Source organism: Hypomesus transpacificus, chromosome 9 (assembly GCF_021917145.1).
Source record: "Hypomesus transpacificus isolate Combined female chromosome 9, fHypTra1, whole genome shotgun sequence".
In the NCBI taxonomy this organism is placed as follows: domain Eukaryota; kingdom Metazoa; phylum Chordata; class Actinopteri; order Osmeriformes; family Osmeridae; genus Hypomesus; species Hypomesus transpacificus.
The window spans coordinates 15,396,219-15,423,541 of NC_061068.1; the positions used below are offsets into that span (position 1 = coordinate 15,396,219).

Sequence of the window (27,323 nt, forward strand, 5' to 3'; positions counted from 1 at the left end):
CTGAGCTTGTTGTAAGAGGAAGTGAGGTAGTGCTCAGTACAGCTGATGGTGCAGTATGATGGAGTGGAGCTTGTTGTAAGAGGAAGTGAGGTAGTGCTCAGTACAGCTGATGGTGCAGTATGATGGAGTGGAGCTTGTTGTAAGAGGAAGTGAGGTAGTGCTCAGTACAGCTGATGGTGCAGTATGATGGAGTGGAGCTTGTTCTCAGAGGAAGTGAGGTAGTGCTCAGTACAGCTGATGGTGCAGTATGATGGAGTGGAGCTTGTTGTAAGAGGAAGTGAGGTAGTGCTCAGTAAAGCTGATGGTGCAGTATGATGGAGTGGAGCTTGTTGTCTTCTCTGTTGTCTTCTGTTGTCTTATGTCAGTATGAGGTAAATGACTGAGGTACTGAAAACGTTTTAAATTAGTTGTTTACATCATAGTGGTGTGTTCTTAATGAGGGTGTAGAGTAAGTTTTCCTTCCTCTCTTGAGGTAACAGTCTAATCAGGTTGGATTCTAACTGTTGTTTGTGTAGCGCCCTCTACCCTGGTATATCCAATGGCCGGGCACCCGAGTTCCTATGTGTGCCTCTCGGCGAATGACATATAACTCCCTTCCTGTGTCCATTAACTATAAGTCCTATTTACCAGTGTATCTGGTCATATACGTAGTGTATGTTTTATCTTATGTCTAATGATTTCCATGTACACACCCTGTACTTTGTTCAAATAACACTTCTCTTTATTCACCTCAAATAAATGAATGCAATTTCACCCTGGGGTGGTTTTCCATGTAAAATAAATACATAAGCGTTGCCTTACCCCTCAACTGGATGGTTAAATAGTTGTTATTAAATGAAATAAACCTTCCATGAATGAAAACCGAGTTAGTTATTTCAGGGGGGTATTCCAGAACGCAGGTTATGTAATATAACCGGGTAAGTTAACCCACCTGCTGATTCACAATGTTGCAGCAACCTACTGGCAATGTTGCAACAACGCTGGGTGTGAGCTGGGGAGTTAACTTACCCGTGCACGTCACATAACCTGCTTTCTGGAATACCCCCCAGGTAGCTACCGTTAGTCAGTAGTTGTACACCAGCATAAGAAAAAGAGAAAAAAAAACTTATACAATATCAATATATATATATATACAATATATATATATACAATATCTTAATTACTTGTCACAACAGTGCACTGTGGGCATACACGGCCTTATGTATGTTTCACACGTATGTTGTGGCAACGTTGCACCTTGGTCGGGCTGGTTACGTTATTTTGTGACCCGTGGACAACGTTGCCGCAACGTCGTACCTTGGTCGGCTGGTTACGTTATTTTTTGGTCCCAAGGACAACGTTGCCGCAACGTTGCACCTTGGTCGGCTGGTTACCTTATTTTTAGACCTGTGGACAACGTTGCCACGACGTCGTACCTTGGTCGGCTGGTTACCTTATTTTTAGACCTGTGGACAACGTTGCCGTGACGTCGTACCTTGGTCGGCTGGATACATTAATTTTGGTACCATTAAGTTGCCGTTAAGTCGCTCTTTGGTCGCAGGACAACCGATCTCGAGTGCAATATAGTGGTTTAGTGGAGAGATCACACTGGACTGCTCTCAGTTTTGACACTAGTGTAGCCATAGTGGTGGATAATGTGATGATACCACCCAGCTGGCTGCACCTCCTGTAGATCCACCACCACTGTCTGGTTCTACTCTGAAGCCAGGGGCAGCCCCACAGCAGGCTTGGGCTTTGGCTGTTTGGACTTCTGGCACATTTCACAGTTGGATACTATTTGTTGTCAAATAGTGAAGCATTCTTTGTGGTAGTTTCCTGAACTGTGAATAAGTCTCTGTAGCCTGTCTGCCGACGCGTGACCAGACTGTTTGTGGAGCTTCAGGAGGACTTGGAGTTTCTCATCTGGAGACACCTTTTCTGTCACTGTAAGAAGGCGTCTGCCACGTAAATTGGTGGCTCTCGGCCGATTCCGTGGAACTGACCAGTTTCGGCAGGTGTGGGGGTGTCCTTCCCTGTTGCCGTGTCTGCCAGTGAGGTGGGGGCAAACCAGGGTGCGGGGGCGGGGAAAGTGGTCATGTGTATTGTATAGCACCGGGGGCAGAGAGCGATCCGGGGAGCAGGGGTGCTCAGTGTTTTAAAGAAACTAATGTATGAAGTGATTTGATGGCAGTCCGTGATAAAGACATAATGTAGGTGTGAAATGTGTCATGTCAATATGGTGTTTAAGGGGGAAAACCGGGTGAGCATGTTAGTTGATTGTGACGCAGGTCATGTGGTATCGCCGAGGTGAATAAAGGTGGGCGGCACAGCTCAGGTGGGAGCGTGGTTGGCAGGAGCACGTCCTACGTGGGTCATTATGATGCTTCATCAAGTCTATTCCGTTCATGGAAGTCCTGTGGTGCTGGCGTCTTCACCTCTGACCCAAACCACCGCTCTGGCTCTTTCACACTTCCTCTTCAGTTTGACCTTTTTTAGTTTCTTTGTCTCAGATATCAGTAATGTCCAGAACTGGTCAATTCAAGAGGAATGGACTGTTTGAACATCACTGCACTGTCCTTTTCCATGTCCAAAATGGTCCCTGCCTTCTTCAGGGATGTTTTACTCAGCAGAAGTGGAAAGTCAACAATTTGGCATCTTGTCAGTCTTATTTTAGCTGGTAGTTTAAAATGTGTTTGTGTAATATAGTAAATTCCCATCTCAGAATGTAAATGATCTGCAACTGGGAGTTTCTGTTTGCATCAGCTGGTCCACTTGATCTTGGGTGAGGTCATCAATGTAGCTTTCCAGCCATTTCTCCTACCAAGTACAAACAAATTCAACACAAACCCAGTCCTCATACAAACAGCTGTTTCCACATCATGGATCAGTTTCCTCTCCTGGGGCTGAAGAAAGGAGCAGCTTTTATGGGAGGCAGGTCGTGCTGATGGTTGGGATAGTGGAGACTGGCAGTTTATTGGAACAGGGAGAGGACCGGAATGGACCAATCAGACGGGGAATTGGGATCTGAGAGATTGAGTGAGAGGAAGGGAGTGAACAAACAAAACACAGACATAATCCAGACCAGAACTGGAGACATGATGTCTGGTGATGGAACAGTGTACGGTATGTGTGTGTGTGTGTGTGTACTGTGTGAGTGTGTGTGTGTGTGTGTATGTGTATATACTGTGTGAGTGTGTGTGTGTATATGCTGAATGTGTGTGTGTGTGTACTGGGTGAGTGTGTGTATGTGTATACACTGTGTGAGTGTGTGTGTGTGTGTACTGTGTGTGTGTGTGTGTACTGTGTGAGTGTGTGTGTATGTGTATATACTGCATGTGTGTGTGTGTGTGTACTGTGTGAGTGTGTGTGTATGTGTATATACCGTGTGAGTGTGTGTGTGTGTGTATGTGTATATAATGTGTGAGTGTGTGTGTATGTGAATATACTGTGTGTGTGTGTGTACTGTGTTAGTGTGTGTGTATGTGTATATACTGTGTGTGTACTGTCTGTGTGTGTGCAGTGGCGGCTGGTGCATTTATTTCCAGGGGGGGCTACAAGTATATTTAGGCCGAATCCCAATACTCCCCCTTACCCCTTACCCTTACCCCTAGCCTAGTATCTCGCCTTGCTGGGGGGGGTTCGGGGGCATGCCCTCCCTGTATCTCAACACCAGAAAGCAGTATTTTGGTGCATTCCTAAATGTATTTACTTGTCAGTTTGTCAATTGAAGTGATGAAAACGACCTGGTGTATTGTCTTCTCATGGCATTCGACTGTTGCTGAATTAATAGACCATTTTTTTGTTTGTAAACATTCGGGATGCGCACGCAATGTGGCTGCAGAAAACTGGGAAAGGATAGCATTTAAAACGGCAAAAGGACCACACGGATCATACAAATAGTTAGATTTAAAGTCCAAAAATGTCGAGGAGGACAGCCTTTAAGAGAGAAAGCGATTCCCCATTAATCTGTTGCATCAAAATTTTGATTTGGGTCACGAAAGTCTTGAAATTTGAGTGAGAATGTCGCCCGGTACAGACCGCATAGTCGAGCGGCAGCCATGTCTTCACGTAATGTCACAAAGTTCATAATTTTACAGTTTTACAGTCAATTCTACATCTAAAAAGTCGAGCAGGGCAGCTTTCAAGAGATATTGGAATTCTGCTTTTAGCCAGCTGGTCCGATTATTTTTGTGATTTGTTTAAACTGGCAATCTAAGTGAGACTGGGTCCCCGTTACACTGTTCTGACGTTAGCCTCAGTCAGACTAGTCGCTCACTGGCAGTGTGCACAATGTTGTACTTCACTCTGTTATAGACCAGAAACGTCAGGGAGGACTGCCTATCGTGAATACGAGCCTGCTGAAGATAGCCAGCATCTCAGATGTCTTTAACCAAGCCTGTTTCATTCATCATTTGCCTGAGGAAGCGACCTCTGTTAGCCAGGATAGTTTTGCCCGATCACTTGGTCAGGCTATATAAAGACGCTCTGGATAAGAGCGTCTTTCTTGTCTGACTAAAATAAAGGTATCGGGGTCAAGTGACTTTTGTGCATTGACAAGTGAAGCGTAAATATACTTGTCCAAATGACAAGTGCCTCAAAAAGTTAATGTCAAGCCCTGTAATCCAGTGAACAGAGATATATGATGACCTGATCGACACTCCAAGTGTATTATACAGTACAGTACCCGGTAAGAAGTTCGTCTTTTGCAACCGATATGGGAATTTGAGCCAGCTTGACAGTCGTGTGACCTAGGGTGAAAATTGGTCAGGCCGATCAGGTCCAAGCTCTTTCACTTTGAGCTTTTTTTGAACATTTCTTTTTTCAAAGGGCGTATTTTTAAGCGACTTGACTGAATTGCAAGTTTCCATCATGACGTTAGCTAGCTAGCTAGCTTTATAACGTTAGAGCTATGGTAGCTACAAGTTCTGTTATGAGAGAACACCATGACAATGTAAATAAACAACTTCTTAAATGTGTTGAGTGATGTGATTGGATGTGACATACATAACGGGCCCTATCATAATGTATTTGACAAGCCCTCTAGTAAATCAGCAGTTTGGGGCGCAGGTGTTTTGGGCCCCGGCGAGGTCCTATCGCTTGCATTGAGAGGAGCGAACTACGCATGTACAACTTACAACGACAGTCAATGGGGCTCCTTCCCAGCCGGAAATACGTAGCCTATCAGCTAACTTTAGACCAGAGCCATAGAAAAAGAGAGTTGCGACACGCTCTGATCTCGCCGACACGTGATCACGTGGTTCATGTAGCTCGCTGTAGTTCCAAAAAGCCCCACTGCTGTCAACTTTAATATTATATTATAATATTACTATTATAGCGATTAACCTTACTTTTCTCATATCATATTTTGTCTGTTAACTACAATACTATTATTATAGTTATTTACTTGAACTACACTGTCATTCAGCAGATCTCAATACTTACAAATCTTTCTTACAATCGCATGTCTTACAAAAGCATAGTTACCCTTTTTTTATATCCAAAGGTAAAAAAATGTCTCTACCTTTGCGGACAACAACCATGTTTTCTTGTGGGTCGTTGCATGTCTTGTAGAGGTCACTTCCCGCCTGGGTAGTCAACACCTCACAAATGGCCTCCAGCGCGCGCCTCTGATCCTGGCTGCAGGAGGGCTTCAACCTGCTCTGTGATCTCCTACTACCCTCAACCCCATGCCTGGGGCCCGGCGTCATCCCTCGGGACCAGTCCAGGGAGGGACAGTCACTGCTGTCACTGCTGCTGTCACTGCTGCTGTCACTGAGCTTGTTGTAAGAGGAAGTGAGGTAGTGCTCAGTACAGCTGATGGTGCAGTATGATGGAGTGGAGCTTGTTGTAAGAGGAAGTGAGGTAGTGCTCAGTACAGCTGATGGTGCAGTATGATGGAGTGGAGCTTGTTGTAAGAGGAAGTGAGGTAGTGCTCAGTACAGCTGATGGTGCAGTATGATGGAGTGGAGCTTGTTCTCAGAGGAAGTGAGGTAGTGCTCAGTACAGCTGATGGTGCAGTATGATGGAGTGGAGCTTGTTGTAAGAGGAAGTGAGGTAGTGCTCAGTAAAGCTGATGGTGCAGTATGATGGAGTGGAGCTTGTTGTCTTCTCTGTTGTCTTCTGTTGTCTTATGTCAGTATGAGGTAAATGACTGAGGTACTGAAAACGTTTTAAATTAGTTGTTTACATCATAGTGGTGTGTTCTTAATGAGGGTGTAGAGTAAGTTTTCCTTCCTCTCTTGAGGTAACAGTCTAATCAGGTTGGATTCTAACTGTTGTTTGTGTAGCGCCCTCTACCCTGGTATATCCAATGGCCGGGCACCCGAGTTCCTATGTGTGCCTCTCGGCGAATGACATATAACTCCCTTCCTGTGTCCATTAACTATAAGTCCTATTTACCAGTGTATCTGGTCATATACGTAGTGTATGTTTTATCTTATGTCTAATGATTTCCATGTACACACCCTGTACTTTGTTCAAATAACACTTCTCTTTATTCACCTCAAATAAATGAATGCAATTTCACCCTGGGGTGGTTTTCCATGTAAAATAAATACATAAGCGTTGCCTTACCCCTCAACTGGATGGTTAAATAGTTGTTATTAAATGAAATAAACCTTCCATGAATGAAAACCGAGTTAGTTATTTCAGGGGGGTATTCCAGAACGCAGGTTATGTAATATAACCGGGTAAGTTAACCCACCTGCTGATTCACAATGTTGCAGCAACCTACTGGCAATGTTGCAACAACGCTGGGTGTGAGCTGGGGAGTTAACTTACCCGTGCACGTCACATAACCTGCTTTCTGGAATACCCCCCAGGTAGCTACCGTTAGTCAGTAGTTGTACACCAGCATAAGAAAAAGAGAAAAAAAAACTTATACAATATCAATATATATATATATACAATATATATATATACAATATCTTAATTACTTGTCACAACAGTGCACTGTGGGCATACACGGCCTTATGTATGTTTCACACGTATGTTGTGGCAACGTTGCACCTTGGTCGGGCTGGTTACGTTATTTTGTGACCCGTGGACAACGTTGCCGCAACGTCGTACCTTGGTCGGCTGGTTACGTTATTTTTTGGTCCCAAGGACAACGTTGCCGCAACGTTGCACCTTGGTCGGCTGGTTACCTTATTTTTAGACCTGTGGACAACGTTGCCACGACGTCGTACCTTGGTCGGCTGGTTACCTTATTTTTAGACCTGTGGACAACGTTGCCGTGACGTCGTACCTTGGTCGGCTGGATACATTAATTTTGGTACCATTAAGTTGCCGTTAAGTCGCTCTTTGGTCGCAGGACAACCGATCTCGAGTGCAATATAGTGGTTTAGTGGAGAGATCACACTGGACTGCTCTCAGTTTTGACACTAGTGTAGCCATAGTGGTGGATAATGTGATGATACCACCCAGCTGGCTGCACCTCCTGTAGATCCACCACCACTGTCTGGTTCTACTCTGAAGCCAGGGGCAGCCCCACAGCAGGCTTGGGCTTTGGCTGTTTGGACTTCTGGCACATTTCACAGTTGGATACTATTTGTTGTCAAATAGTGAAGCATTCTTTGTGGTAGTTTCCTGAACTGTGAATAAGTCTCTGTAGCCTGTCTGCCGACGCGTGACCAGACTGTTTGTGGAGCTTCAGGAGGACTTGGAGTTTCTCATCTGGAGACACCTTTTCTGTCACTGTAAGAAGGCGTCTGCCACGTAAATTGGTGGCTCTCGGCCGATTCCGTGGAACTGACCAGTTTCGGCAGGTGTGGGGGTGTCCTTCCCTGTTGCCGTGTCTGCCAGTGAGGTGGGGGCAAACCAGGGTGCGGGGGCGGGGAAAGTGGTCATGTGTATTGTATAGCACCGGGGGCAGAGAGCGATCCGGGGAGCAGGGGTGCTCAGTGTTTTAAAGAAACTAATGTATGAAGTGATTTGATGGCAGTCCGTGATAAAGACATAATGTAGGTGTGAAATGTGTCATGTCAATATGGTGTTTAAGGGGGAAAACCGGGTGAGCATGTTAGTTGATTGTGACGCAGGTCATGTGGTATCGCCGAGGTGAATAAAGGTGGGCGGCACAGCTCAGGTGGGAGCGTGGTTGGCAGGAGCACGTCCTACGTGGGTCATTATGATGCTTCATCAAGTCTATTCCGTTCATGGAAGTCCTGTGGTGCTGGCGTCTTCACCTCTGACCCAAACCACCGCTCTGGCTCTTTCACACTTCCTCTTCAGTTTGACCTTTTTTAGTTTCTTTGTCTCAGATATCAGTAATGTCCAGAACTGGTCAATTCAAGAGGAATGGACTGTTTGAACATCACTGCACTGTCCTTTTCCATGTCCAAAATGGTCCCTGCCTTCTTCAGGGATGTTTTACTCAGCAGAAGTGGAAAGTCAACAATTTGGCATCTTGTCAGTCTTATTTTAGCTGGTAGTTTAAAATGTGTTTGTGTAATATAGTAAATTCCCATCTCAGAATGTAAATGATCTGCAACTGGGAGTTTCTGTTTGCATCAGCTGGTCCACTTGATCTTGGGTGAGGTCATCAATGTAGCTTTCCAGCCATTTCTCCCCGCACACAGCACGGGTACAAGCAGTGTCAATAATCACTGATCCCAATGAGTCAGTCATAAATATCTCTGCATTTGAGATGGCAGCCTTTGTAAACAATGTCATGTTACATTCCTCTACATTTGCGTCTTCAGGTCCTCTTACTAGTTCAGTTTTCTTGTGGGGACAGTCTTTAGTAATGGCTGCTGTGGTCGTCCAGTTTGGAAGGTTGTGCTCCGTTTACCTCTGTCTGCCTTGTGGTCTTTGTACTGTGAAAAACTCCACGTCCTGCTTCACTCGTATTCCGTTCGACGAGCCTGTCGTTCCCCCCCAAAAACCCTTTTTAGAGCCGACTTCATAGAGGAGAACGTCAACTCGGTGCTGGCCGTCCATGCTAGCTGTCTGCTTCTATCGTCCAGCCAGGCTGTGTCTAACAGCTTAAAAGCCAGTACAGTATCAGGAAGCGTCATACTATACTTTTTCATCCGGGTGTATCGCTGTTCGAAGTCAATGATGTAGTCCTCCATGGAAACTGAACTATCAAAACCTAAATAGGCTTCAGGCGATCTTTTTCCTCTTTAAGGAACACGCCGTCCAGCTTTGTCATCAACGTTGCCATGCCGTTATCATGGTCCAAATCTTCCGCAGGTATTTTGGTCAGCAGGTGATATGTCTCCCGTGGGACATACCTGCCTCTGATCACCTGACCCAGGGCTTGCTGGTGCCGCTGCCCAAGGTGCTGACTGGAGTGCTGCCTGTGGTGCCTACTGGGACGCTGTCCATGGTGCTGCACTCCTGGGCTGCCACAAGGTGGAAACAAACAAACACAAAGCTCTATACAGGGTACAGGCAGAAAGACAAAAAGAAACTATGGACATTTTCCTACCAAGTACAAACAAATTCAACACAAACCCAGTCCTCATACAAACAGCTGTTTCCACATCATGGATCAGTTTCCTCTCCTGGGGCTGAAGAAAGGAGCAGCTTTTATGGGAGGCAGGTCGTGCTGATGGTTGGGATAGTGGAGACTGGCAGTTTATTGGAACAGGGAGAGGACCGGAATGGACCAATCAGACGGGGAATTGGGATCTGAGAGATTGAGTGAGAGGAAGGGAGTGAACAAACAAAACACAGACATAATCCAGACCAGAACTGGAGACATGATGTCTGGTGATGGAACAGTGTACGGTATGTGTGTGTGTGTGTGTGTACTGTGTGAGTGTGTGTGTGTGTGTATGTGTATATACTGTGTGAGTGTGTGTGTGTATATGCTGAATGTGTGTGTGTGTGTACTGGGTGAGTGTGTGTATGTGTATACACTGTGTGAGTGTGTGTGTGTGTGTACTGTGTGTGTGTGTGTGTACTGTGTGAGTGTGTGTGTATGTGTATATACTGCATGTGTGTGTGTGTGTGTACTGTGTGAGTGTGTGTGTATGTGTATATACCGTGTGAGTGTGTGTGTGTGTGTATGTGTATATAATGTGTGAGTGTGTGTGTATGTGAATATACTGTGTGTGTGTGTGTACTGTGTTAGTGTGTGTGTATGTGTATATACTGTGTGTGTACTGTCTGTGTGTGTGCAGTGGCGGCTGGTGCATTTATTTCCAGGGGGGGCTACAAGTATATTTAGGCCGAATCCCAATACTCCCCCTTACCCCTTACCCTTACCCCTAGCCTAGTATCTCGCCTTGCTGGGGGGGGTTCGGGGGCATGCCCTCCCTGTATCTCAACACCAGAAAGCAGTATTTTGGTGCATTCCTAAATGTATTTACTTGTCAGTTTGTCAATTGAAGTGATGAAAACGACCTGGTGTATTGTCTTCTCATGGCATTCGACTGTTGCTGAATTAATAGACCATTTTTTTGTTTGTAAACATTCGGGATGCGCACGCAATGTGGCTGCAGAAAACTGGGAAAGGATAGCATTTAAAACGGCAAAAGGACCACACGGATCATACAAATAGTTAGATTTAAAGTCCAAAAATGTCGAGGAGGACAGCCTTTAAGAGAGAAAGCGATTCCCCATTAATCTGTTGCATCAAAATTTTGATTTGGGTCACGAAAGTCTTGAAATTTGAGTGAGAATGTCGCCCGGTACAGACCGCATAGTCGAGCGGCAGCCATGTCTTCACGTAATGTCACAAAGTTCATAATTTTACAGTTTTACAGTCAATTCTACATCTAAAAAGTCGAGCAGGGCAGCTTTCAAGAGATATTGGAATTCTGCTTTTAGCCAGCTGGTCCGATTATTTTTGTGATTTGTTTAAACTGGCAATCTAAGTGAGACTGGGTCCCCGTTACACTGTTCTGACGTTAGCCTCAGTCAGACTAGTCGCTCACTGGCAGTGTGCACAATGTTGTACTTCACTCTGTTATAGACCAGAAACGTCAGGGAGGACTGCCTATCGTGAATACGAGCCTGCTGAAGATAGCCAGCATCTCAGATGTCTTTAACCAAGCCTGTTTCATTCATCATTTGCCTGAGGAAGCGACCTCTGTTAGCCAGGATAGTTTTGCCCGATCACTTGGTCAGGCTATATAAAGACGCTCTGGATAAGAGCGTCTTTCTTGTCTGACTAAAATAAAGGTATCGGGGTCAAGTGACTTTTGTGCATTGACAAGTGAAGCGTAAATATACTTGTCCAAATGACAAGTGCCTCAAAAAGTTAATGTCAAGCCCTGTAATCCAGTGAACAGAGATATATGATGACCTGATCGACACTCCAAGTGTATTATACAGTACAGTACCCGGTAAGAAGTTCGTCTTTTGCAACCGATATGGGAATTTGAGCCAGCTTGACAGTCGTGTGACCTAGGGTGAAAATTGGTCAGGCCGATCAGGTCCAAGCTCTTTCACTTTGAGCTTTTTTTGAACATTTCTTTTTTCAAAGGGCGTATTTTTAAGCGACTTGACTGAATTGCAAGTTTCCATCATGACGTTAGCTAGCTAGCTAGCTTTATAACGTTAGAGCTATGGTAGCTACAAGTTCTGTTATGAGAGAACACCATGACAATGTAAATAAACAACTTCTTAAATGTGTTGAGTGATGTGATTGGATGTGACATACATAACGGGCCCTATCATAATGTATTTGACAAGCCCTCTAGTAAATCAGCAGTTTGGGGCGCAGGTGTTTTGGGCCCCGGCGAGGTCCTATCGCTTGCATTGAGAGGAGCGAACTACGCATGTACAACTTACAACGACAGTCAATGGGGCTCCTTCCCAGCCGGAAATACGTAGCCTATCAGCTAACTTTAGACCAGAGCCATAGAAAAAGAGAGTTGCGACACGCTCTGATCTCGCCGACACGTGATCACGTGGTTCATGTAGCTCGCTGTAGTTCCAAAAAGCCCCACTGCTGTCAACTTTTTTGAATGGTTTTCAATGGAGCTGGCCAACGGAAGTCGCTTTCTCAGGCAAATTACGAATGAAACAGGCTCAGTTGAAGAAATCCGATATTCTGGCTATCTTCAGCTGACTCTTATCTACATTAGGCAGTCCTCGCTGACGTTTTTGGTGAACAATGGAGTGAACTACAACATTGTGAACACTCACTGCCAGTGAAACGCAGGAAAAAAGGTAGAGCTTTTTTGTCACGTGGTTCCGGTAGCTCGCTGTAGTTAAATGAAAACCCACTGCTGTCAACCTGTTTGAATGGTTTTCGGCGGGACCGACAGCAGCACCATCTCGATTCACGGATATTTTCGGTATATTAACACAATATCAATTGGTTACTGGTGTGTTGTATCATGTATGTATGCTACTTTATTAACATGTATGTATAACATTAACTTATAATGCATAACACAATATTGTGAAGCAGAGCTGGAAATGGCTATGCTAGCCTATATTGTTCCACTTAACGTTTAACCTTCGACTGTTGAAGTAAATGGGATTTGTTCAACTTTTTTTTTCTTCATCAGCCCACTTACAATTTACCACATTAACAACACGTTTGTACTTGATGCAAGTTGAATCTAACCATGATCACCGACAACTGTTCAATAGAAAAAAATTGAACAGAATATACAAGGCAACCAACTGCAATTCAATAAAACATTTTATTGTACAATATGTCCAGTGTTCTTCCACTCCTTTTGTTTGTAGTGAGCAGGTGATCTTAATGTCTGCTTTTCACAAAACTTAGACCGCAGTAGTAGATGCATCTAGTTGAGCTAACCAACTAGCTAGCTATTGAGTGGACCTGAAATTCCTGCCGAGCGTTGCTGGACGATAGGGGACCCAAGGCTTTAATCTGCAATTCATTGTTGCTAGCTATAATCAGATGTACTATAGGCTAATAAGAGCAGATTCTGTAAACTGTGTATGCCAAAGAACACCAATAACTAGAACTAATTTGACAGACTATAAACCAACGAACTTCTGGTTGATACACATGCTCTTTAGCTAGCTACAGTAAAAGTGTTGCATAGCTCTACTATAGTCTAGGGCAAACTGCATTTAGAATCTAACAAGCTATAATCTAACAAGCCATAATCTTACAATACATTTTCTCTACAGCTGGCAATATGAAATACTACTAATAACAATTGATATGTGGTGTTTGAAATATGAAAAAATGCAGGATTTTCATCAATTTACCAGCTCACTTGCTTCGGACCCCATAAGCCATATATGGCTTTAACAGCTCTAACTGCATTTAGAATCTAACAAGCTATAATCTTACGAAAATGTTTATCTTAAGTTGGCCATATGAAATACTACTCATAACAATTGATATGTGGTGGTTGAAATATGAAAAAATGCATGATTTTCATCAATTTACCAGCTAACTTACTTTGTAGACACTGAAAATTAATGGGGTTCAACGGTGGAAAATACAATGTTTGGAACTATAGGTTGCATGAGACACGCTTAACTTCCGCATTCCTCGATAACAATGGGAGTCTATGGAAGTGTCGCAACTCTCTTTTTCTATGGCTCTGCTTTAGACAACGTAGGTTTTTTTTCTTCCACGTTTTTTTGCAGATTCAATATTCTATTAGCTATATAATATTGACTTTACTCATTAGACATGTTTTTCTTTCTTTTTAAGTCTTATTAAATTAATTTTTCAGGTCGGAATGTGATGCAGCAGTGGTGGGGCGGCGCCCTAGCGCCCTCTATGAGCCGGCCGCTGCTGTGTGTGTGTATGTGTATATACTGTGTGTGTGTGTGAATGTGTGTGTGTGCAGATGTCTCAGCGGGCTCTGGTCCAGGAACTGCTGTGTCCAGAGTAGACCCCGAAGCCGCCGCCAAGCGCCGCCAAGGGCCGCCAAGCGCCGCCAAGCGGCGCCATTTCAGTTTCAGCCAAAGCCAGCTAATAATTTTGTTAGCCAAATTGAGCCGCCATCTGATATTTTTTGGCTGAGCCAGCTGAAATGATTTGCATCAAACAATAATTCTATCTATCACATAGAGACATAGGCTACACACACGAAAAATAAATGATAAACTAAATCAATTTTGCACACCGGATTCGCCACAGTTTCGTGCTCGTTGCTATGATACACAGGACTCATAGTGAATTGATGACCAATTAAAATTGCGCGTTTTCTGATAGTAATGATCATATAATAGACATTGACAGTAAAAGAAGGAATGCATTTTTCTCTCCCGCTGCACTGAAATGGCAGAAACAACTAGAAAAGGTAATTGTGTTGTTCTTACATAGGCCTACTTTCCTAATTTCTACGTTGGATAGGCTACTCAGACTTTAGTTAGATCTTCGGTTTATGGAAGTAAGAATGCTGTTTTGTCAGGACAAGAATGCCATTTGTCGTTGTGCCAGGACTACTAGTAGTGTTTTATCGATATTTTTGTACTCTTTCCTCTATGTTGATTTTGCCGTGGCGGCCCGCCACTGCTAAATTTCTGCCGCCATGGTATCATAAATAAGGCTGTACAAAATTTAAGGCCCTCAATCAGCAGGGATTGTTCGAGAGCATGTCGGAGAATAGCACGGACACGCGCTTCATACCGCAGCTGAGATTGCGTGTGTGCGTCCTTATGAAACTGTAAATCGTATAACCTATGTTGTTAGTTCAGCCTGTTATTGTATTAGTCTATAGTTCTTGTTAATTTAAATTAAGTTAACTGGTGATTTTCGATGTTTGTATTCTTCCCCTGCTAGCTACAGTAAATTGCACGTCTGTTGATTCGATAGCGATTGCTGCCTTTGCTCACGTTTGTATTTTAGGTACAAAAAGCAGAGTTCCAATATCTCTTGAAAGCTTAACTGCACAACTTTTTTTGGTGTAAAACTGTCAAATTATTAACTTTGTGACATGACGTGAAGACATTGATGCCGCCTAATAGCCTACTATGCGGTCTACCGACATTCTCACTCAAATTTCAAGACTTTTGTGCAACAAAATAAAAATTCTGATGTGACAGATCAATGGGGAATCGCTTTCTCTCTTAAAGTCTGTCCTCCTCGACCTTTTTGGTCTTTTTAAATCGAACTATTTGTATAATCCGTGTAATTCTCGAGCCGTTATAAAGGCTATATTTTCCCGGTTTTCTGCCACCATGCTGCGCATATTGCTTTAGGGGAAATATGACGAAAATATGTCCAATCTTACATTAGACTATTACATTAACCTGTTCCAGTTAGAACTTTGTTTCGGCGGGGGCGAGGGGGGAACTTCAGCCATTTGTAGCTGCAGCAGCCATTTAGGTTTTGGCTGAGCTGGCTAGCCAGCCAATAACTTCATCAGCCAGCCATTATTCTCAAAACAAATGGCTTCGGGGTCTAGTCCAGAGGGGGGCCATGGCCAGGCTGCAGCTGCTGAGGGCAGAGTACAGCAGTGCCCAGCTCAGCCTGCAGGAGGCGCTCAACCACAGCTTCCAGGAGCCTCAAACAACCTACAGACCAGGAGCAGCTACTGACACATCATGATGGGCTCTTTGTTTTAGAAATGAAGAATAGTCAATTAAATGTAAACCTAGACTCAGCAGAGATTGTAGGGAGATGTCCATTCAGTACCTGCAAGCACACCACACATGTGTTAACCAGATCAATCAGATGTTGATGTGTAATCTCTCTCCTGATGGTTCCCCTCTCTGCAGGACCCAGACGTGTGGCTCTGGACGGTCACCTGCACTACCAGACTGGGGAGCACAGGAAGGCTCAGGAGGGCTATGAGAGGACCCTGGACTTAGTGGTGGACGCCTCAGACACACATCCCATCTACCTGCACCTGGGCTCCATCTACCTGGAGGAGGCCAGGGGGAGATGGGCAGGGTCACACACACACAGGAACCAGTCACATGGTTTAGGAACTTCACTAGGAGGTCGTTTGGGAACAATCATAGTTTTGCTGTAAGTAAAACCCATCTGTTTGTATCTGTCCATTTTTAGTATAAGAAGGCTCAAAGGACATATTTCGGTGCCTGCATGAGTACCTGTCTTGTCTCACCTCCCTGAGGGCCCTGCATATCCCAGACCTGCTCAACAAAGGAGCAGACCTGATGTCACGGGGATGAACCACCGTTGGGGGTGGATGGACGAGGCCTCTCCCTCAGTGGAAGGATGCTCTCCTAAGCCGGAAGCACGGTGAAGAGCCCGCCTGTGATGGGAGGTCCTCTCATGGCTTGGCTACTGAGAGGGACCTGTTAGAACACAGAGGTCTGTCTGAGGCTGTCATCCACACTGTACAGAGCACACGCATGTGATCCACTGTGAGGGGTCATGTGATCCACTGTGAGGGGTCATGTAATCCACTGTGAGGGGTCATGTGATCCACTGTGAGGGGTCATGTGGTAAGCTGGCTGACTTTCTTTCGGTGGTGTGACCACCTTGGCCTAGTTAATAACCACTTTGGCCTTCAGGTAACATCTTGATTTGGTTTCTTCTGGAACAACTGGTTACCATAGACACTACCTGAATGTAGGCTACTAATAACGTATTTGGGGTTGTTCCGAGGCAATAGCCGTATTTACCACGACATCAAAGCTCCTTCTGACACCGCATATTAAAAATTCATACTAAGAACGTCGCTGTTATCCCAGACAATACGATCAAAATACGCGTAACACAACATGGAAACATTCGTTTCCAAAGCGATTTCATGTAGCCGATGGCTGAGTGTTTCTTCGCTATATCTTTTGAAATCAATTCATTTCATAAGTTTATATTCTGAACAAATGTAGTGATCACTACATTACAGCCATTCACACCATAATAAATGGAAGCTAAGAAAATAAAAGATTCGAGTGGGATTCGATTCCACGAGTAAAAACACATCCATAGCAGGAAACCATTGCATTACGTCGCGAGCTACTGAAGCACATGAGAATATTAGGAATTCAGTCACAAATGTATTAACTACGTTGGCCTTCAGGCAACATGTTGTTTAGGTTCTTCTGAATCAACTAGTTACCGTAGACACTACCCAAATGTAGGCTACTCATCACGTAGTAGCCTGTATATGTAGTAATATTCTACCCAAATAACAGTACTGAAGGTGTCAAATGTATTTGTGACCAGCGTCCACGTAACTTTGTGAGGTTTCTATGATACATACATTTGTATTTTATGTCAAACAAACACACAACACTCATGTAATGCCCTCATATTGTCTTTATTATGTGATAGCACTACTCATGTTGGTGTGAAGTACTATAAACAATTATTACATCTAACATTCAGGTCATTTTGGAGGTTACTTGGTTTGGGGTTCATCCAAAACAGCTGGTTACCTGTTAGGGTTACCATGCCATGATTATCAGAAGTAGGATAATGTGTGTGCCCACGTTTCTATATCATGCCACTTATCATAGGAGTCAATCAATCAATTAAAGTCATTTCACACAGTACTGTACAGCACAGTTGAGCGAGTATAAATGGGGCAGGTGAAAGGTTCTTTTCTCAGTAGCAACGGAGTCGGTTTACAGGTTTTCAGTCGGTCTGCGATTGTCTGGCAGGCTTTTCTCTCTGTCTAATAACAGCAGCCGTATTTCCTTTTTTACATTTTATATGCTTCACTATGCCGCGATGAGCGGATCACACTAAGTCCAGCTGCGCTTTTTCAGTTATCCTGGATTTCTTTATTCTACTTTTGTGCAACAGCCCCCTGGAATGGTGTGGAAGTACATTGTGCGTGTTTATGTAAGTAACCTAATATTCAAATAATACGTGTGTCAAAGTGAGACATTCATGGGAGCTGTTGACAAAGAGAGAGAGAGAGAGAGAGAGAGAGAGAGAGAGAGAGAGAGAGAGAGAGATGCTGTTGACTGATCCTGTCTCTCTTAGCGCAAGGAAACACAATAGATCCAATGCTGGTCTCATGTCGCTGCAGGCCTGACCTAGTGTCCATACAGGTTCTGACTTTGATCTGCCATACATGTGGCGTTATTAGAAGGTTTGTATGTGTAGGGTCATATGGTTTGGGCAGACATTGCACCTGACTACTCACCTGATCATGATAATCAGCAGAGTCCAACCTAAACATTAACACATGAAAAAATAGCTGAAAAGATTTTTATTCAAGAGTTTTATTACAATGTCAATAACTGAACTTCATCTTCAGCCCACCTACACCCAGCAAGGGTTCAGTGTTGCTTTAAAGTTCAAATAAAAACGATCTTACTTTGGGACATGCAGACAAAAAGAAAGCCTTCATGCCCTCTCACATATCCTCGCTCTTCCTCCTGCCATTACGGGAAACAACTCTCTAGTGACTTGTTCAACAGAGTCCACTCTGAGTGTTCAGTTGCTGCAGTTAAAATGCAGAAAACATGTATCTATTACCGAAAAACCTTCTAAAATAACAGTCCACTGAGGAGTGAGGGTTCAGGGGTGCTGCAGTAAAAAGCAGAAAAACTAAGGAAAAATATCTCTCTTACTAAGAAACTTGCTTAAATGTCAGCCATGTAAATGTAATGATAGTTAAAATATTACTTCAATGCCCTTACTTCAAACGTGATTAAAATGCCTATTTTGTTCGTAGTTGTTCAACATAAAATAAACAGTAGTGTCTCACAGTCACATTTCCTCCACATAAAGCAATAGAGCTCAGTCAGAAGTGTGTGTGTGTGTACATGTGTGTGTGGCTAGAACATGGAAGCATGAAATAAAGCTGGTGTGATTTGTGCTGTCACATCCTAATTCGATTCACCGGTGCTAACCTTTCCCTCCCCCCCCCCCCGCTCCAGGAGCTCCCTATCAGCTGAATGTTTCCCTCTGTATTTAACCTCTCTCTCTCTCCCTGTTCTGGTTGACAGTTCATCTCGTGTGTCTCCCGAGTTGTCCCAGCCGGTTTCTCTCAGTGTTACCCAGTAGTAGGCTATTTAGATTACCTGTGTACTAAACCTTGCCTGTCCATCACCTGAGTCAGCCTGTCGATTTGGACTAGTGAACAAGTGTTACCCATCTACCTGCCCCTGCTGTCAACATTTGGGTCTTGCCCTGAGCCGTGACAGTATGCACCTTCCTGCCACAGTAAATTCCGTGTACTTAAATGGCAATAAAAACTCATTCTGATTCTGATTCTAATGAGCGGAATGAGGCGCGGGGCAGAGAGCGTTGTGAGAGCGCACAGACTTGCTGTGGAAGCCGGTGAGGTGAGCGCTCTGTCTCTTCCTGGTACAGAAGACACTTTCCCGATATGTTTCTCTCTAAACGAAAACCGTTTCTGACACCATAGACACAATTCAGTCAAGACACTTGCTTAATTATTTGACAATTTGTTGATGACCAGTGGCGTAACTATAGGGAGTGCAAGGAGTGCAGGTGCACTAGGGCCCGTGGCGAAAGGGGGCCCGTCCTCGATCTCACCGTTAAAGTGAGACAACTTGACCGGGCCCCTTGAGGCAATCTGACCGGGCCCCTTGCACCGCTGTAAAACCGTACGTTGAAGATCCCATATGATCCAGTGTTATCAATTCGCAAACATTTCTCAATTATGGTGTCAGTTATTCAGAATTATGAGCTATCACCTGCCCAATAAACATTTTAAAAACAGTCAGTGTTAACAACAGCAAATAATTAATTTTTCCTCATTTGCCTTTTGCTGAATGAAACAAATGTCGTTTTTATTAAGTAATATTGCCCTCGAAAAATAGCAAGGATGTCTGGATAATATTGTTGTCAAAGATTCCCGCCCACCCACACACGATTGTTCCCATCCAGTTGTTGGAATACCACAGACAGTTGTTGTTGGGATACTACAGTTGTGTTGCATTAGCGTTTTGAAGCGAATTAGGCTACCCCATGCCATGCCCTTTAACATAAAAGTGGCTCCAGAAAGCGGCAGGAACGAAAAGAGCAATTTGTAAGTGGGGCAAAGCTGTCAAAACTATCCTCATTTGGATTGTGGCGAAGCGTGTTGAAGAGGACGCTACGTCTGACCCCCAGCTCGGCAACAGCAATGAGTGTGAAACTCAGCCACCAGGGTAGGCTAATAATTACATAACGTTTACTGTCTGGTGTATGCAGTTGACATGGCTATTAAACGTCATAAAAATGCACATATAGGCCTAGGCTACCAGGCAGCGGCCAGGTTAGATATAGTAAACTATGTGCAGGATGTAGTCGGAAAATAGCTGAAGCTAGATAGACTAAATGTAAACTAGCATATTTAACGAACATAAAATCAAATATTCACCATCGAAGTGACAGTTTTTTTTTACTAGTACCCAGATAGCACACATGACAGATCGAAACGTCATTCATAACGTCGGATAAGCCTTGGTAAATGATCAGATTTTCTTCTCATCTCTGTGCTCTATTTCAAATGTCGCAGATACGTCGGCTCATGACTGACTGTTCCATTATACTCATTCCGTGTTGTAGCAAGCATAATCTAGAGCCAGAGACTCGCGAGTCAGAGCCGTTCACTTTTGAAAACCGTAATCTATCTTCACATAGAAGGAGCAGTCGTTACCCTTAATTGTACATCATGAGTAGCCTAAATTTCCTTGCGCATCGCTAAACTGAAAACTCAATAATTTCGCCTGACGATAGGTCGGTAAGGGGCCCGTTGGTGAGATCTGCACTCGGGCCCGCCAAGTCCTTGTTACGCCGCTGTTGATGACCACAGACATGGAAACAGCTTTGACTTTAGCGGAGTAGAGGGGAGGCACTCCCTGTCTCTAAACAATATGATGCAGGAAGCAAAACACAGGAACATGAGATAGGCAGTAGACGAGGTGACATCACAGGCAGCTATAACCAATCCAAAGGGCTTATGTCAATCCATACGCCTTCCAGCTCACAACCATTTCGAGTCTCCGCCAGAAAGTGCCAGACGCACTGTGTTCACACAGCGAATAGGCCTACTTCGTTATTCAGGGTCAATCCAGGATCCGAAGAGGACAGCGCAAAGGTCGTGAACGCGTCCTGGACAATGATATGCACTGCCTATGGGGTTTGATAAAGCAGGCAAAGAGTCTGCGTCTTGAGATGAAAGTGCGAGTACTTTGCGCATAAAGTTTACAGAACAACGGTCAAACGCCACTCGGCCATCGAAAACAAAACTAAGAATAACGGTGCGTGTCCACTGCAGCGGCGCGGAGCCGCTATGAAACACCCGGTTTCATAGAAAATGGATCAGAAGCCGCCGCTCCGCGCCGCTGTAGTGGACACGCACTGTAGACTCCACAACGAAGTCAGAGACAGCTCAGCTTATATGGCCATGCTAATGAGTTAAACACAATATAGGTGCGTCTTGTGATGCATCGGCCCTCAGACGCCGTGCGGTCCGTGACATGGGCTTCATCATTTTGTAAAAGACGACCTCTCCCAGCTGTAAACCTGTTGTTTATCAAATAATTCCTCACACATATCAACACAAAAGGCTTTCCTAAGCGAACTTTCAGAGGTCCTCTCTCCTCGGGGTTTGGAGACTGAATGAGTCAGATGTCATGTAGTACAAAGATGGTAGCGCTCCGAAATTGTTCAGACAGCACGGGGGAGATGGGGATGGCTGCAGGCAGCAGCTCTATGGTAGCCTACAACATGGAGTAAGTGAAGTTGTATCCTTGTGGCATTTTAATAAGCAGCAATTCAGTGAAGGATCCCCTCCTTCAGAGACGGTCGGTGAAAGAGGGGGCCAGAACACAGGGTAAAGGTCCATCCACCATTTCCACAACAATTTTGCACTACGCTGCCCGATTTCATATTTTTTTATATTTTTTATCTATATTTTATATTTATATATATTTGATATCTCACATTGTTTGACTCTTTAGTACATTGTTTAGCTCTTTAGAATATTATTTAGCTGTTTAGTAATATAGGGGTAGCCTATATCAGACATATTTGTATTAAACTGTTTAGTTAAAAGATGCATCTGTTTTCAGTCTCTTCCTATCATTAGCTCACTCCTTGTTACCAGGTGGATCTGGGGAGGTTAGGAAGTGACGTAACTTTCTAGCGGAAAGTTGGGTTCGCGATTCCCGGACGGTGCACGGTAAATGACAGTGCGTGGTGGTGTCCAAGGAATCTAACTGAGAAGATGTTTGGATTTGTGTGTGGTCGTGTTCAAAGTCGAACTATTGAAGTGCCACTACCGTATTTTTTGACCTGTATTTTGTTTGGGTTTATTTTCTTTTGGTTATAGCTTGTATCGCAGGCTAGAGGCTAGAGGGCATACATACTGTGTACTGTAATAAAGAAAATAACACTGCAAGCAAAGCAGTGTAGCATTTGTAGTTTTTATTTTAGAAGTACTAACTATAAATATACCAACCCACACATTGTTTCCGAAACACAATCACAGTTGAAACAACACAGCCTCAGAACATGATGTCCCAAAACTCTTTCCCCCAGGTGATAAGAACTCATGCAGCAATTCTTTCCAGGTCAGGAATTCATTAAAAACCACCTCTACAAGTGGTCATCTGAAATGTCTGTGGCTCTCTCTGCCTCTCTCTCTTTTTCTCACCCTTTCTCATAGCTCTGTTCTTTGGATGACAATAATGTCCTATTCTCAAGTGTGAATTTTGTTAGCAGATCACGTTTTGTGAAGATTCCAAAAAAGTCAAAATGGTTCTGGTTCATTTTCTGTGCTGTGTGTGCGTGTGTGTGTGCAATCCAATATACTGCAAACCGGATCAACTGCTCCAAAAATACAAGTTATCAAACAGAGTGGCTCACACACCATAAATCAATATCTGGCACGAAGGAACCAGCACAGTTTGTGACTGTGTGTGTCTCTGTGTGTGTGTTAGCTAAACATGTGTGAGCAGAGGCAAGCAAGACCACTTGGAATAAAGAAGAACGGTGGTGGGTTTCAATCTAATCATTACAAAAGAAGGCTCTTTTTAAATTGGGGAATAATAATAACTATTCTGAACTAACTCAAGTAGCCTTCTTAAAATACGTAGTTTGGTCATGTGCATTTAAACGTTTTTGAAAAGCTCATGTTTAAGGTAACTTTTACACTGATGTAAAGTGGTTTTGTACAATTACTCTAACAAATGCTAACCAGCCTCTCTGTATGGCAGCAGTCCTGACATGGTGATGTCACAACCTTGTACACAAACAGCTTAAACGATTACAAAGGAGATATAAACGAAATTCCAGTGGTTTTTATTGGAATATCCTAAGAAAATGGGTTACACTTTCTGAAGAAGAGGGAAGTAACTACAGTTGTTGCCGTAGTGACAGTTTCTCTTTCTCTGCCAGCCAGTTGACTAAGCAGGTGGCGCTCTCTACTGGTGAATATCCTTCACGCAACCAAAGCAGAAAGCCCTGGAGAGAGCTGTAGTGATCCCCCGGAAGAAAGCTTTGAAAGACTTTTTCTTCTTCTTCTTCTCCTTTCTTGCAGCAATGGAGGACTCCCCAAGGTCTGGACCTGGACAGGAAACACCATCACACAACAAGGTATGACATCACACGGAACTTCAGCACTGTGACCTCTCACTTAAAAATAGTGTGTGTGTGTGTGTGTGCATATCTGTATGCCTGTGTGTGTGCAAGTCTGTGTGTGTGAAATGGTGGGAGAGCCAACTATAGTGGGAAAGCCTAGATGAGCAAATATGCAGTCAGGATCTCACGTTCAGCGCTAAGGGGAGAAACTTTGTTTGTCTTGAATATTCTGCTTGTCTTTCTTCCCTTGGCAGCCACATTCTGTCCATCCTTAAAGAAAGTCTTCTCTTTCTTCTGGGAAGTGAGAGCAAAGAAACACAGATTCATTGAGATTGTCACATGTCGTCCTTTCTCATCGCTGACTCAGCTCAGGTCAGTTCGACCTAGTGCTAGTGTGTGGTGTTGTTTTCAGCTTACCAGTGTGAACCATCTCTGGAGGACGGGGGTGTCGGTCTTTCCCAAATGATGTCCCTCTGGGCTAGGGGCCTGATCCATGGAGCCCCTGGAGGTGGAGGAGCTGGTGGAGGATTTGGAGAACGAAGGAGAGGAGAGAACAGAGGTGGAAGAAGAGGAGGAGTAGCAGGACCGGGAAGTGGAGGAGGATGAGAGGCAGTAGGCGAGTCTTCTGGCCTTTTCCAAGCCAGCAGACTCCATCTCAAGTCTTTCATCCAAGCTTCTGTTGCATGTGAAGGGGCTGGAACTTCCACCGGCCTTTTCCAAGCCAGCAGAGTCGTCTGCGCTCTCCTTCTCCTCACAACCTGTTTCCAAATCAGGAGACTCACCCGACACGGCAGAAGGGCGCCAAAACTCGGCGTGACGGCAGATCACCGTGGCGACGTTCTCGGCCATGCAGACGATGCCTGCCCCTCCCTGGAGGGCGGAGTGGACCTGGGCCCTGTTGCTATCGGAACAGAGCATCAGCTCAGCGTAGGTCGCATCAAACATGGCGTCTAGGGCGTCGGCGCCACCGAAGAGTGGGTTCTGGGGTTCGTGCTCCAGGACGAGGCCGATCCCGGCCTGGTTCCAGAGAAACCAGCTCACGTCTTGGAAGAGGACAGACTTTATCTCCGAGTTGGTGGGGGTGAAGCAGGAACGAAGGGGCCCCTGGAGGGCCAGGCGTCCCACCAGCCTGTGCAGCAGGTCATGCAGGGTCTGGTGGTGCAGGGCGCTGGGCCGGGGGGGCATCAGGACCTTCTCCTGGATCAGAACCTCCCCGGGCTGGAGGGAGGGGGTCTCAGAGGGGCTCACGGGTAGAGAGGGATGATCCTGGATCTCCTCAGGGATGCCTGCAGCTCCAATATCTTCATCCTTCTCTTCTTCCTCGATCAATGCACCCTTGGCAATTGTCTGGCAATCTGACCCTTCTTCCTCTTCGTGGAAATCATCAGGGTAGTCAGCGTTTTCGTTTTCATCCATCTCAGGCTGTCCTACTTGCTGGCTGGTGAGACCTGACTCTGGATCGAGACTTCCGGTTGTCACTTGGTCTTCAGAGGAGGAGCTGGCTAGGTTACAGACCCTGGCCATGGCTTCAGCATCAAGGCCTGGCACAAGAAAACTCACTTTTAACTACACTATTACTATTATAGCGATTAACCTTACTTTTCTCATATCATATTTTGTCTGTTAACTACAATACTATTATTATAGTTATTTACTTGAACTACACTGTCATTCAGCAGATCTCAATACTTACAAATCTTTCTTACAATCGCATGTCTTACAAAAGCATAGTTACCCTTTTTTTATATCCAAAGGTAAAAAAATGTCTCTACCTTTGCGGACAACAACCATGTTTTCTTGTGGGTCGTTGCGTGTCTTGTAGAGGTCACTTCCCGCCTGGGTAGTCAACACCTCACAAATGGCCTCCAGCGCGCGCCTCTGATCCTGGCTGCAGGAGGGCTTCAACCTGCTCTGTGATCTCCTACTACCCTCAACCCCATGCCTGGGGCCCGGCGTCATCCCTCGGGACCAGTCCAGGGAGGGACAGTCACTGCTGTCACTGCTGCTGTCACTGCTGCTGTCACTGCTGCTGTCACTGCTTCTGTCACTGCTGCTGTCACTGCTTCTGTCACTGCTGCTGTCACTGCTGCTGTCACTGCTGCTGTCACTGCTGCTGTCACTGCTGCTGTCACTGCCGTCCGAGGACGCATCGCTGCAGGATGCCCGGTGGTCGTCCGTGAGGTCTTCTTCGCCCAGAAGGTTCCCCATCAGGCTCTTGAAGGCCGTCTGGAAAAAATTGTACAGCAGAGGGGTGAACAGCTCCTGGTCCAGACGTTCCTTGTCCTCCAGGTTCTGGAAGTTGGGCTCGAAGCGACAATGGGGTGTCGAGGGGAGTCGTCCCATCCGGGTGTCCAGGAGAAGCTGATAAATGCAGTTAATCAACTGCTCGGAGAAGTGTTGGATCCTCCCCTGGAACATCCTGGTGCACATGCTGTGGGATGCCAGCAGGCGCCCCAGGTCGTACTCCTCCTGGTCGAACGATTTGACGGAGGAGCCTCCATCGCGTTTGTCGTCGTCGTCAGGGGAGGATCTGGAGGCCAAGTGGGCCATCCGCATGATGATGTCCAGCATGTTTTCAGCGGTGAGGCTGAGGTCTTGGCAGCTGGCAGCACTGCTAGCCTCGCTCCAGGCGCTAGTGCTCCTGGAGGAGGGAGGGGCGGTCTCCTCCTTCTTCTGAGGATCCTCCTCCTCCTGCTCCTCCTTGCTAGCAGAGCTGCACTCCACTGGTCGCTCCTGCCGGGTGTCAAGAGGGAGGCATTCCTGATTCCTGCTGCTCCTCCCACTGTTGCTGCTGGCTTCCAGGCTCCTCCTCCTCCTCAGGGCATCCAGCTCCACAGCAACGTCTCCTAGCAGGCTCTGGCTAACACACTCCACCACCATGGTGAAGGTCTTACTTCCAGGCTGCAGGAAGTCAGCCACCTCCACTTGCCCAATCAGCTGCTGGGCTGCGTGGAAGTTCTTCAGGACGTTGTGGATTACATTGCAGGCCGTGGCCATACTCTGGACCAGGGAGGCCTCGTAGGCCTCTTGGGGCTGGTCCAGGGAAGAGCCTCCTTCTGTGGGCTCCATCTCCTGGAGGAAGCCCCCCACCATCCTCACCAGCTCCAGCTTCTCCTCCGTGGGGACCACGCCCGGGCTCTGGAACAGGGCGTGGCGGGCCAGGATTCCAGAGAGGCTCTCCTTCAGGGAGCAGAGGGTTGGTGATGTCACGCGGCTGGGCGGAGCCATCGCCTTCTCCATCTCTTCTGCCTCCGCCACGCTGCCAGTGAGGAAGGAGGCCATCTCCATCCTCTCCCTTGTGTCGGCAGACGACGGGGGCCACGGGGACACCAGCTCATTGATGGCATCGGTGTGACTGTTGGCGAGGACCTGAATCTTCTCCTTGGCATCCTGCCAGGCGTTGTATATCAGGTCCTGGGAGATGCTGGTCACATGGCAGTCCGACAGCAAGCAGCTGGGGTGGTGGAGTGCAAACTTCTCCAGCACCTCTCCCATGACAGACTTGTAGAGCTCCTCCACACAGGCTGACAGCTTGTCCTCTGCATCGTGCTCTTGTTTATCCATCACCGCCTGCACCTTCAACAGGATCTCTGCCACGGTGAGGGATGCCGTGGCGAGGACGTCCTCCTCCATGGGCCTATCAGAGTCCAACATCGGAGGCCTGCCACCCAGCAGCCTGCCCTGGGGCCTGGATCCCTGCCCTCCTATCAGCAGAGGATGGAACCTCTCTGAGATCATTCTCAGAACACCCTGGGGGACGTAGGGGTGGGCAGAGCCCAGAAAAGAGGCCTGGTCCTGGGGAGAATCAGCAGGGTTGAAACATACCATCCCAGTCAGAGAGCCAGTGACAGGGCTGGCTGGGGACAGTAGCCCTGCGGAAGAGGACCTGTCACTGTGGGAGTCACAGCTGCTGTAGGAGATGGCGGCGGACAGCGGGCAGCCATCTTGGTCTTTGCGGATGTGGAGGACCTGGTAAAGGGCC

General features: G+C 45.8%; 2 protein-coding genes across 9 annotated transcripts in view; both read left to right on the plus strand.

Annotated features, from left to right (window-relative positions):
* Positions 1-25,369, plus strand: part of LOC124471378 — a 257,270-nt gene extending 231,901 nt beyond the window's left edge. For 2 of the 5 annotated variants that reach the window (XR_006956517.1, XR_006956516.1), the window contains one exon: positions 23,596-23,765. Coding sequence is in view for 1 of the 5 variants with exons in the window: in XM_047025870.1 (XP_046881826.1) it covers positions 9,588-9,714; positions 15,598-15,850; positions 23,301-23,356; positions 23,596-23,713; positions 25,164-25,185 (576 nt within the window). In the remaining 4 variants the exon portion in view is untranslated. Of the gene's footprint in view, positions 1-8,042; positions 9,715-15,597; positions 15,851-22,561; positions 22,757-23,300; positions 23,357-23,595; positions 23,821-24,412; positions 24,783-25,163 lie in introns of those variants that run through there. The other 3 variants (XM_047025870.1, XR_006956514.1, XR_006956515.1) reach the window with 3 other exon arrangements.
* Positions 1-27,323, plus strand: part of LOC124471292 (NACHT, LRR and PYD domains-containing protein 12-like) — a 1,476,309-nt gene that overhangs the window by 968,436 nt on the left and 480,550 nt on the right. The gene's annotated exons all lie outside the window — the stretch shown is intronic.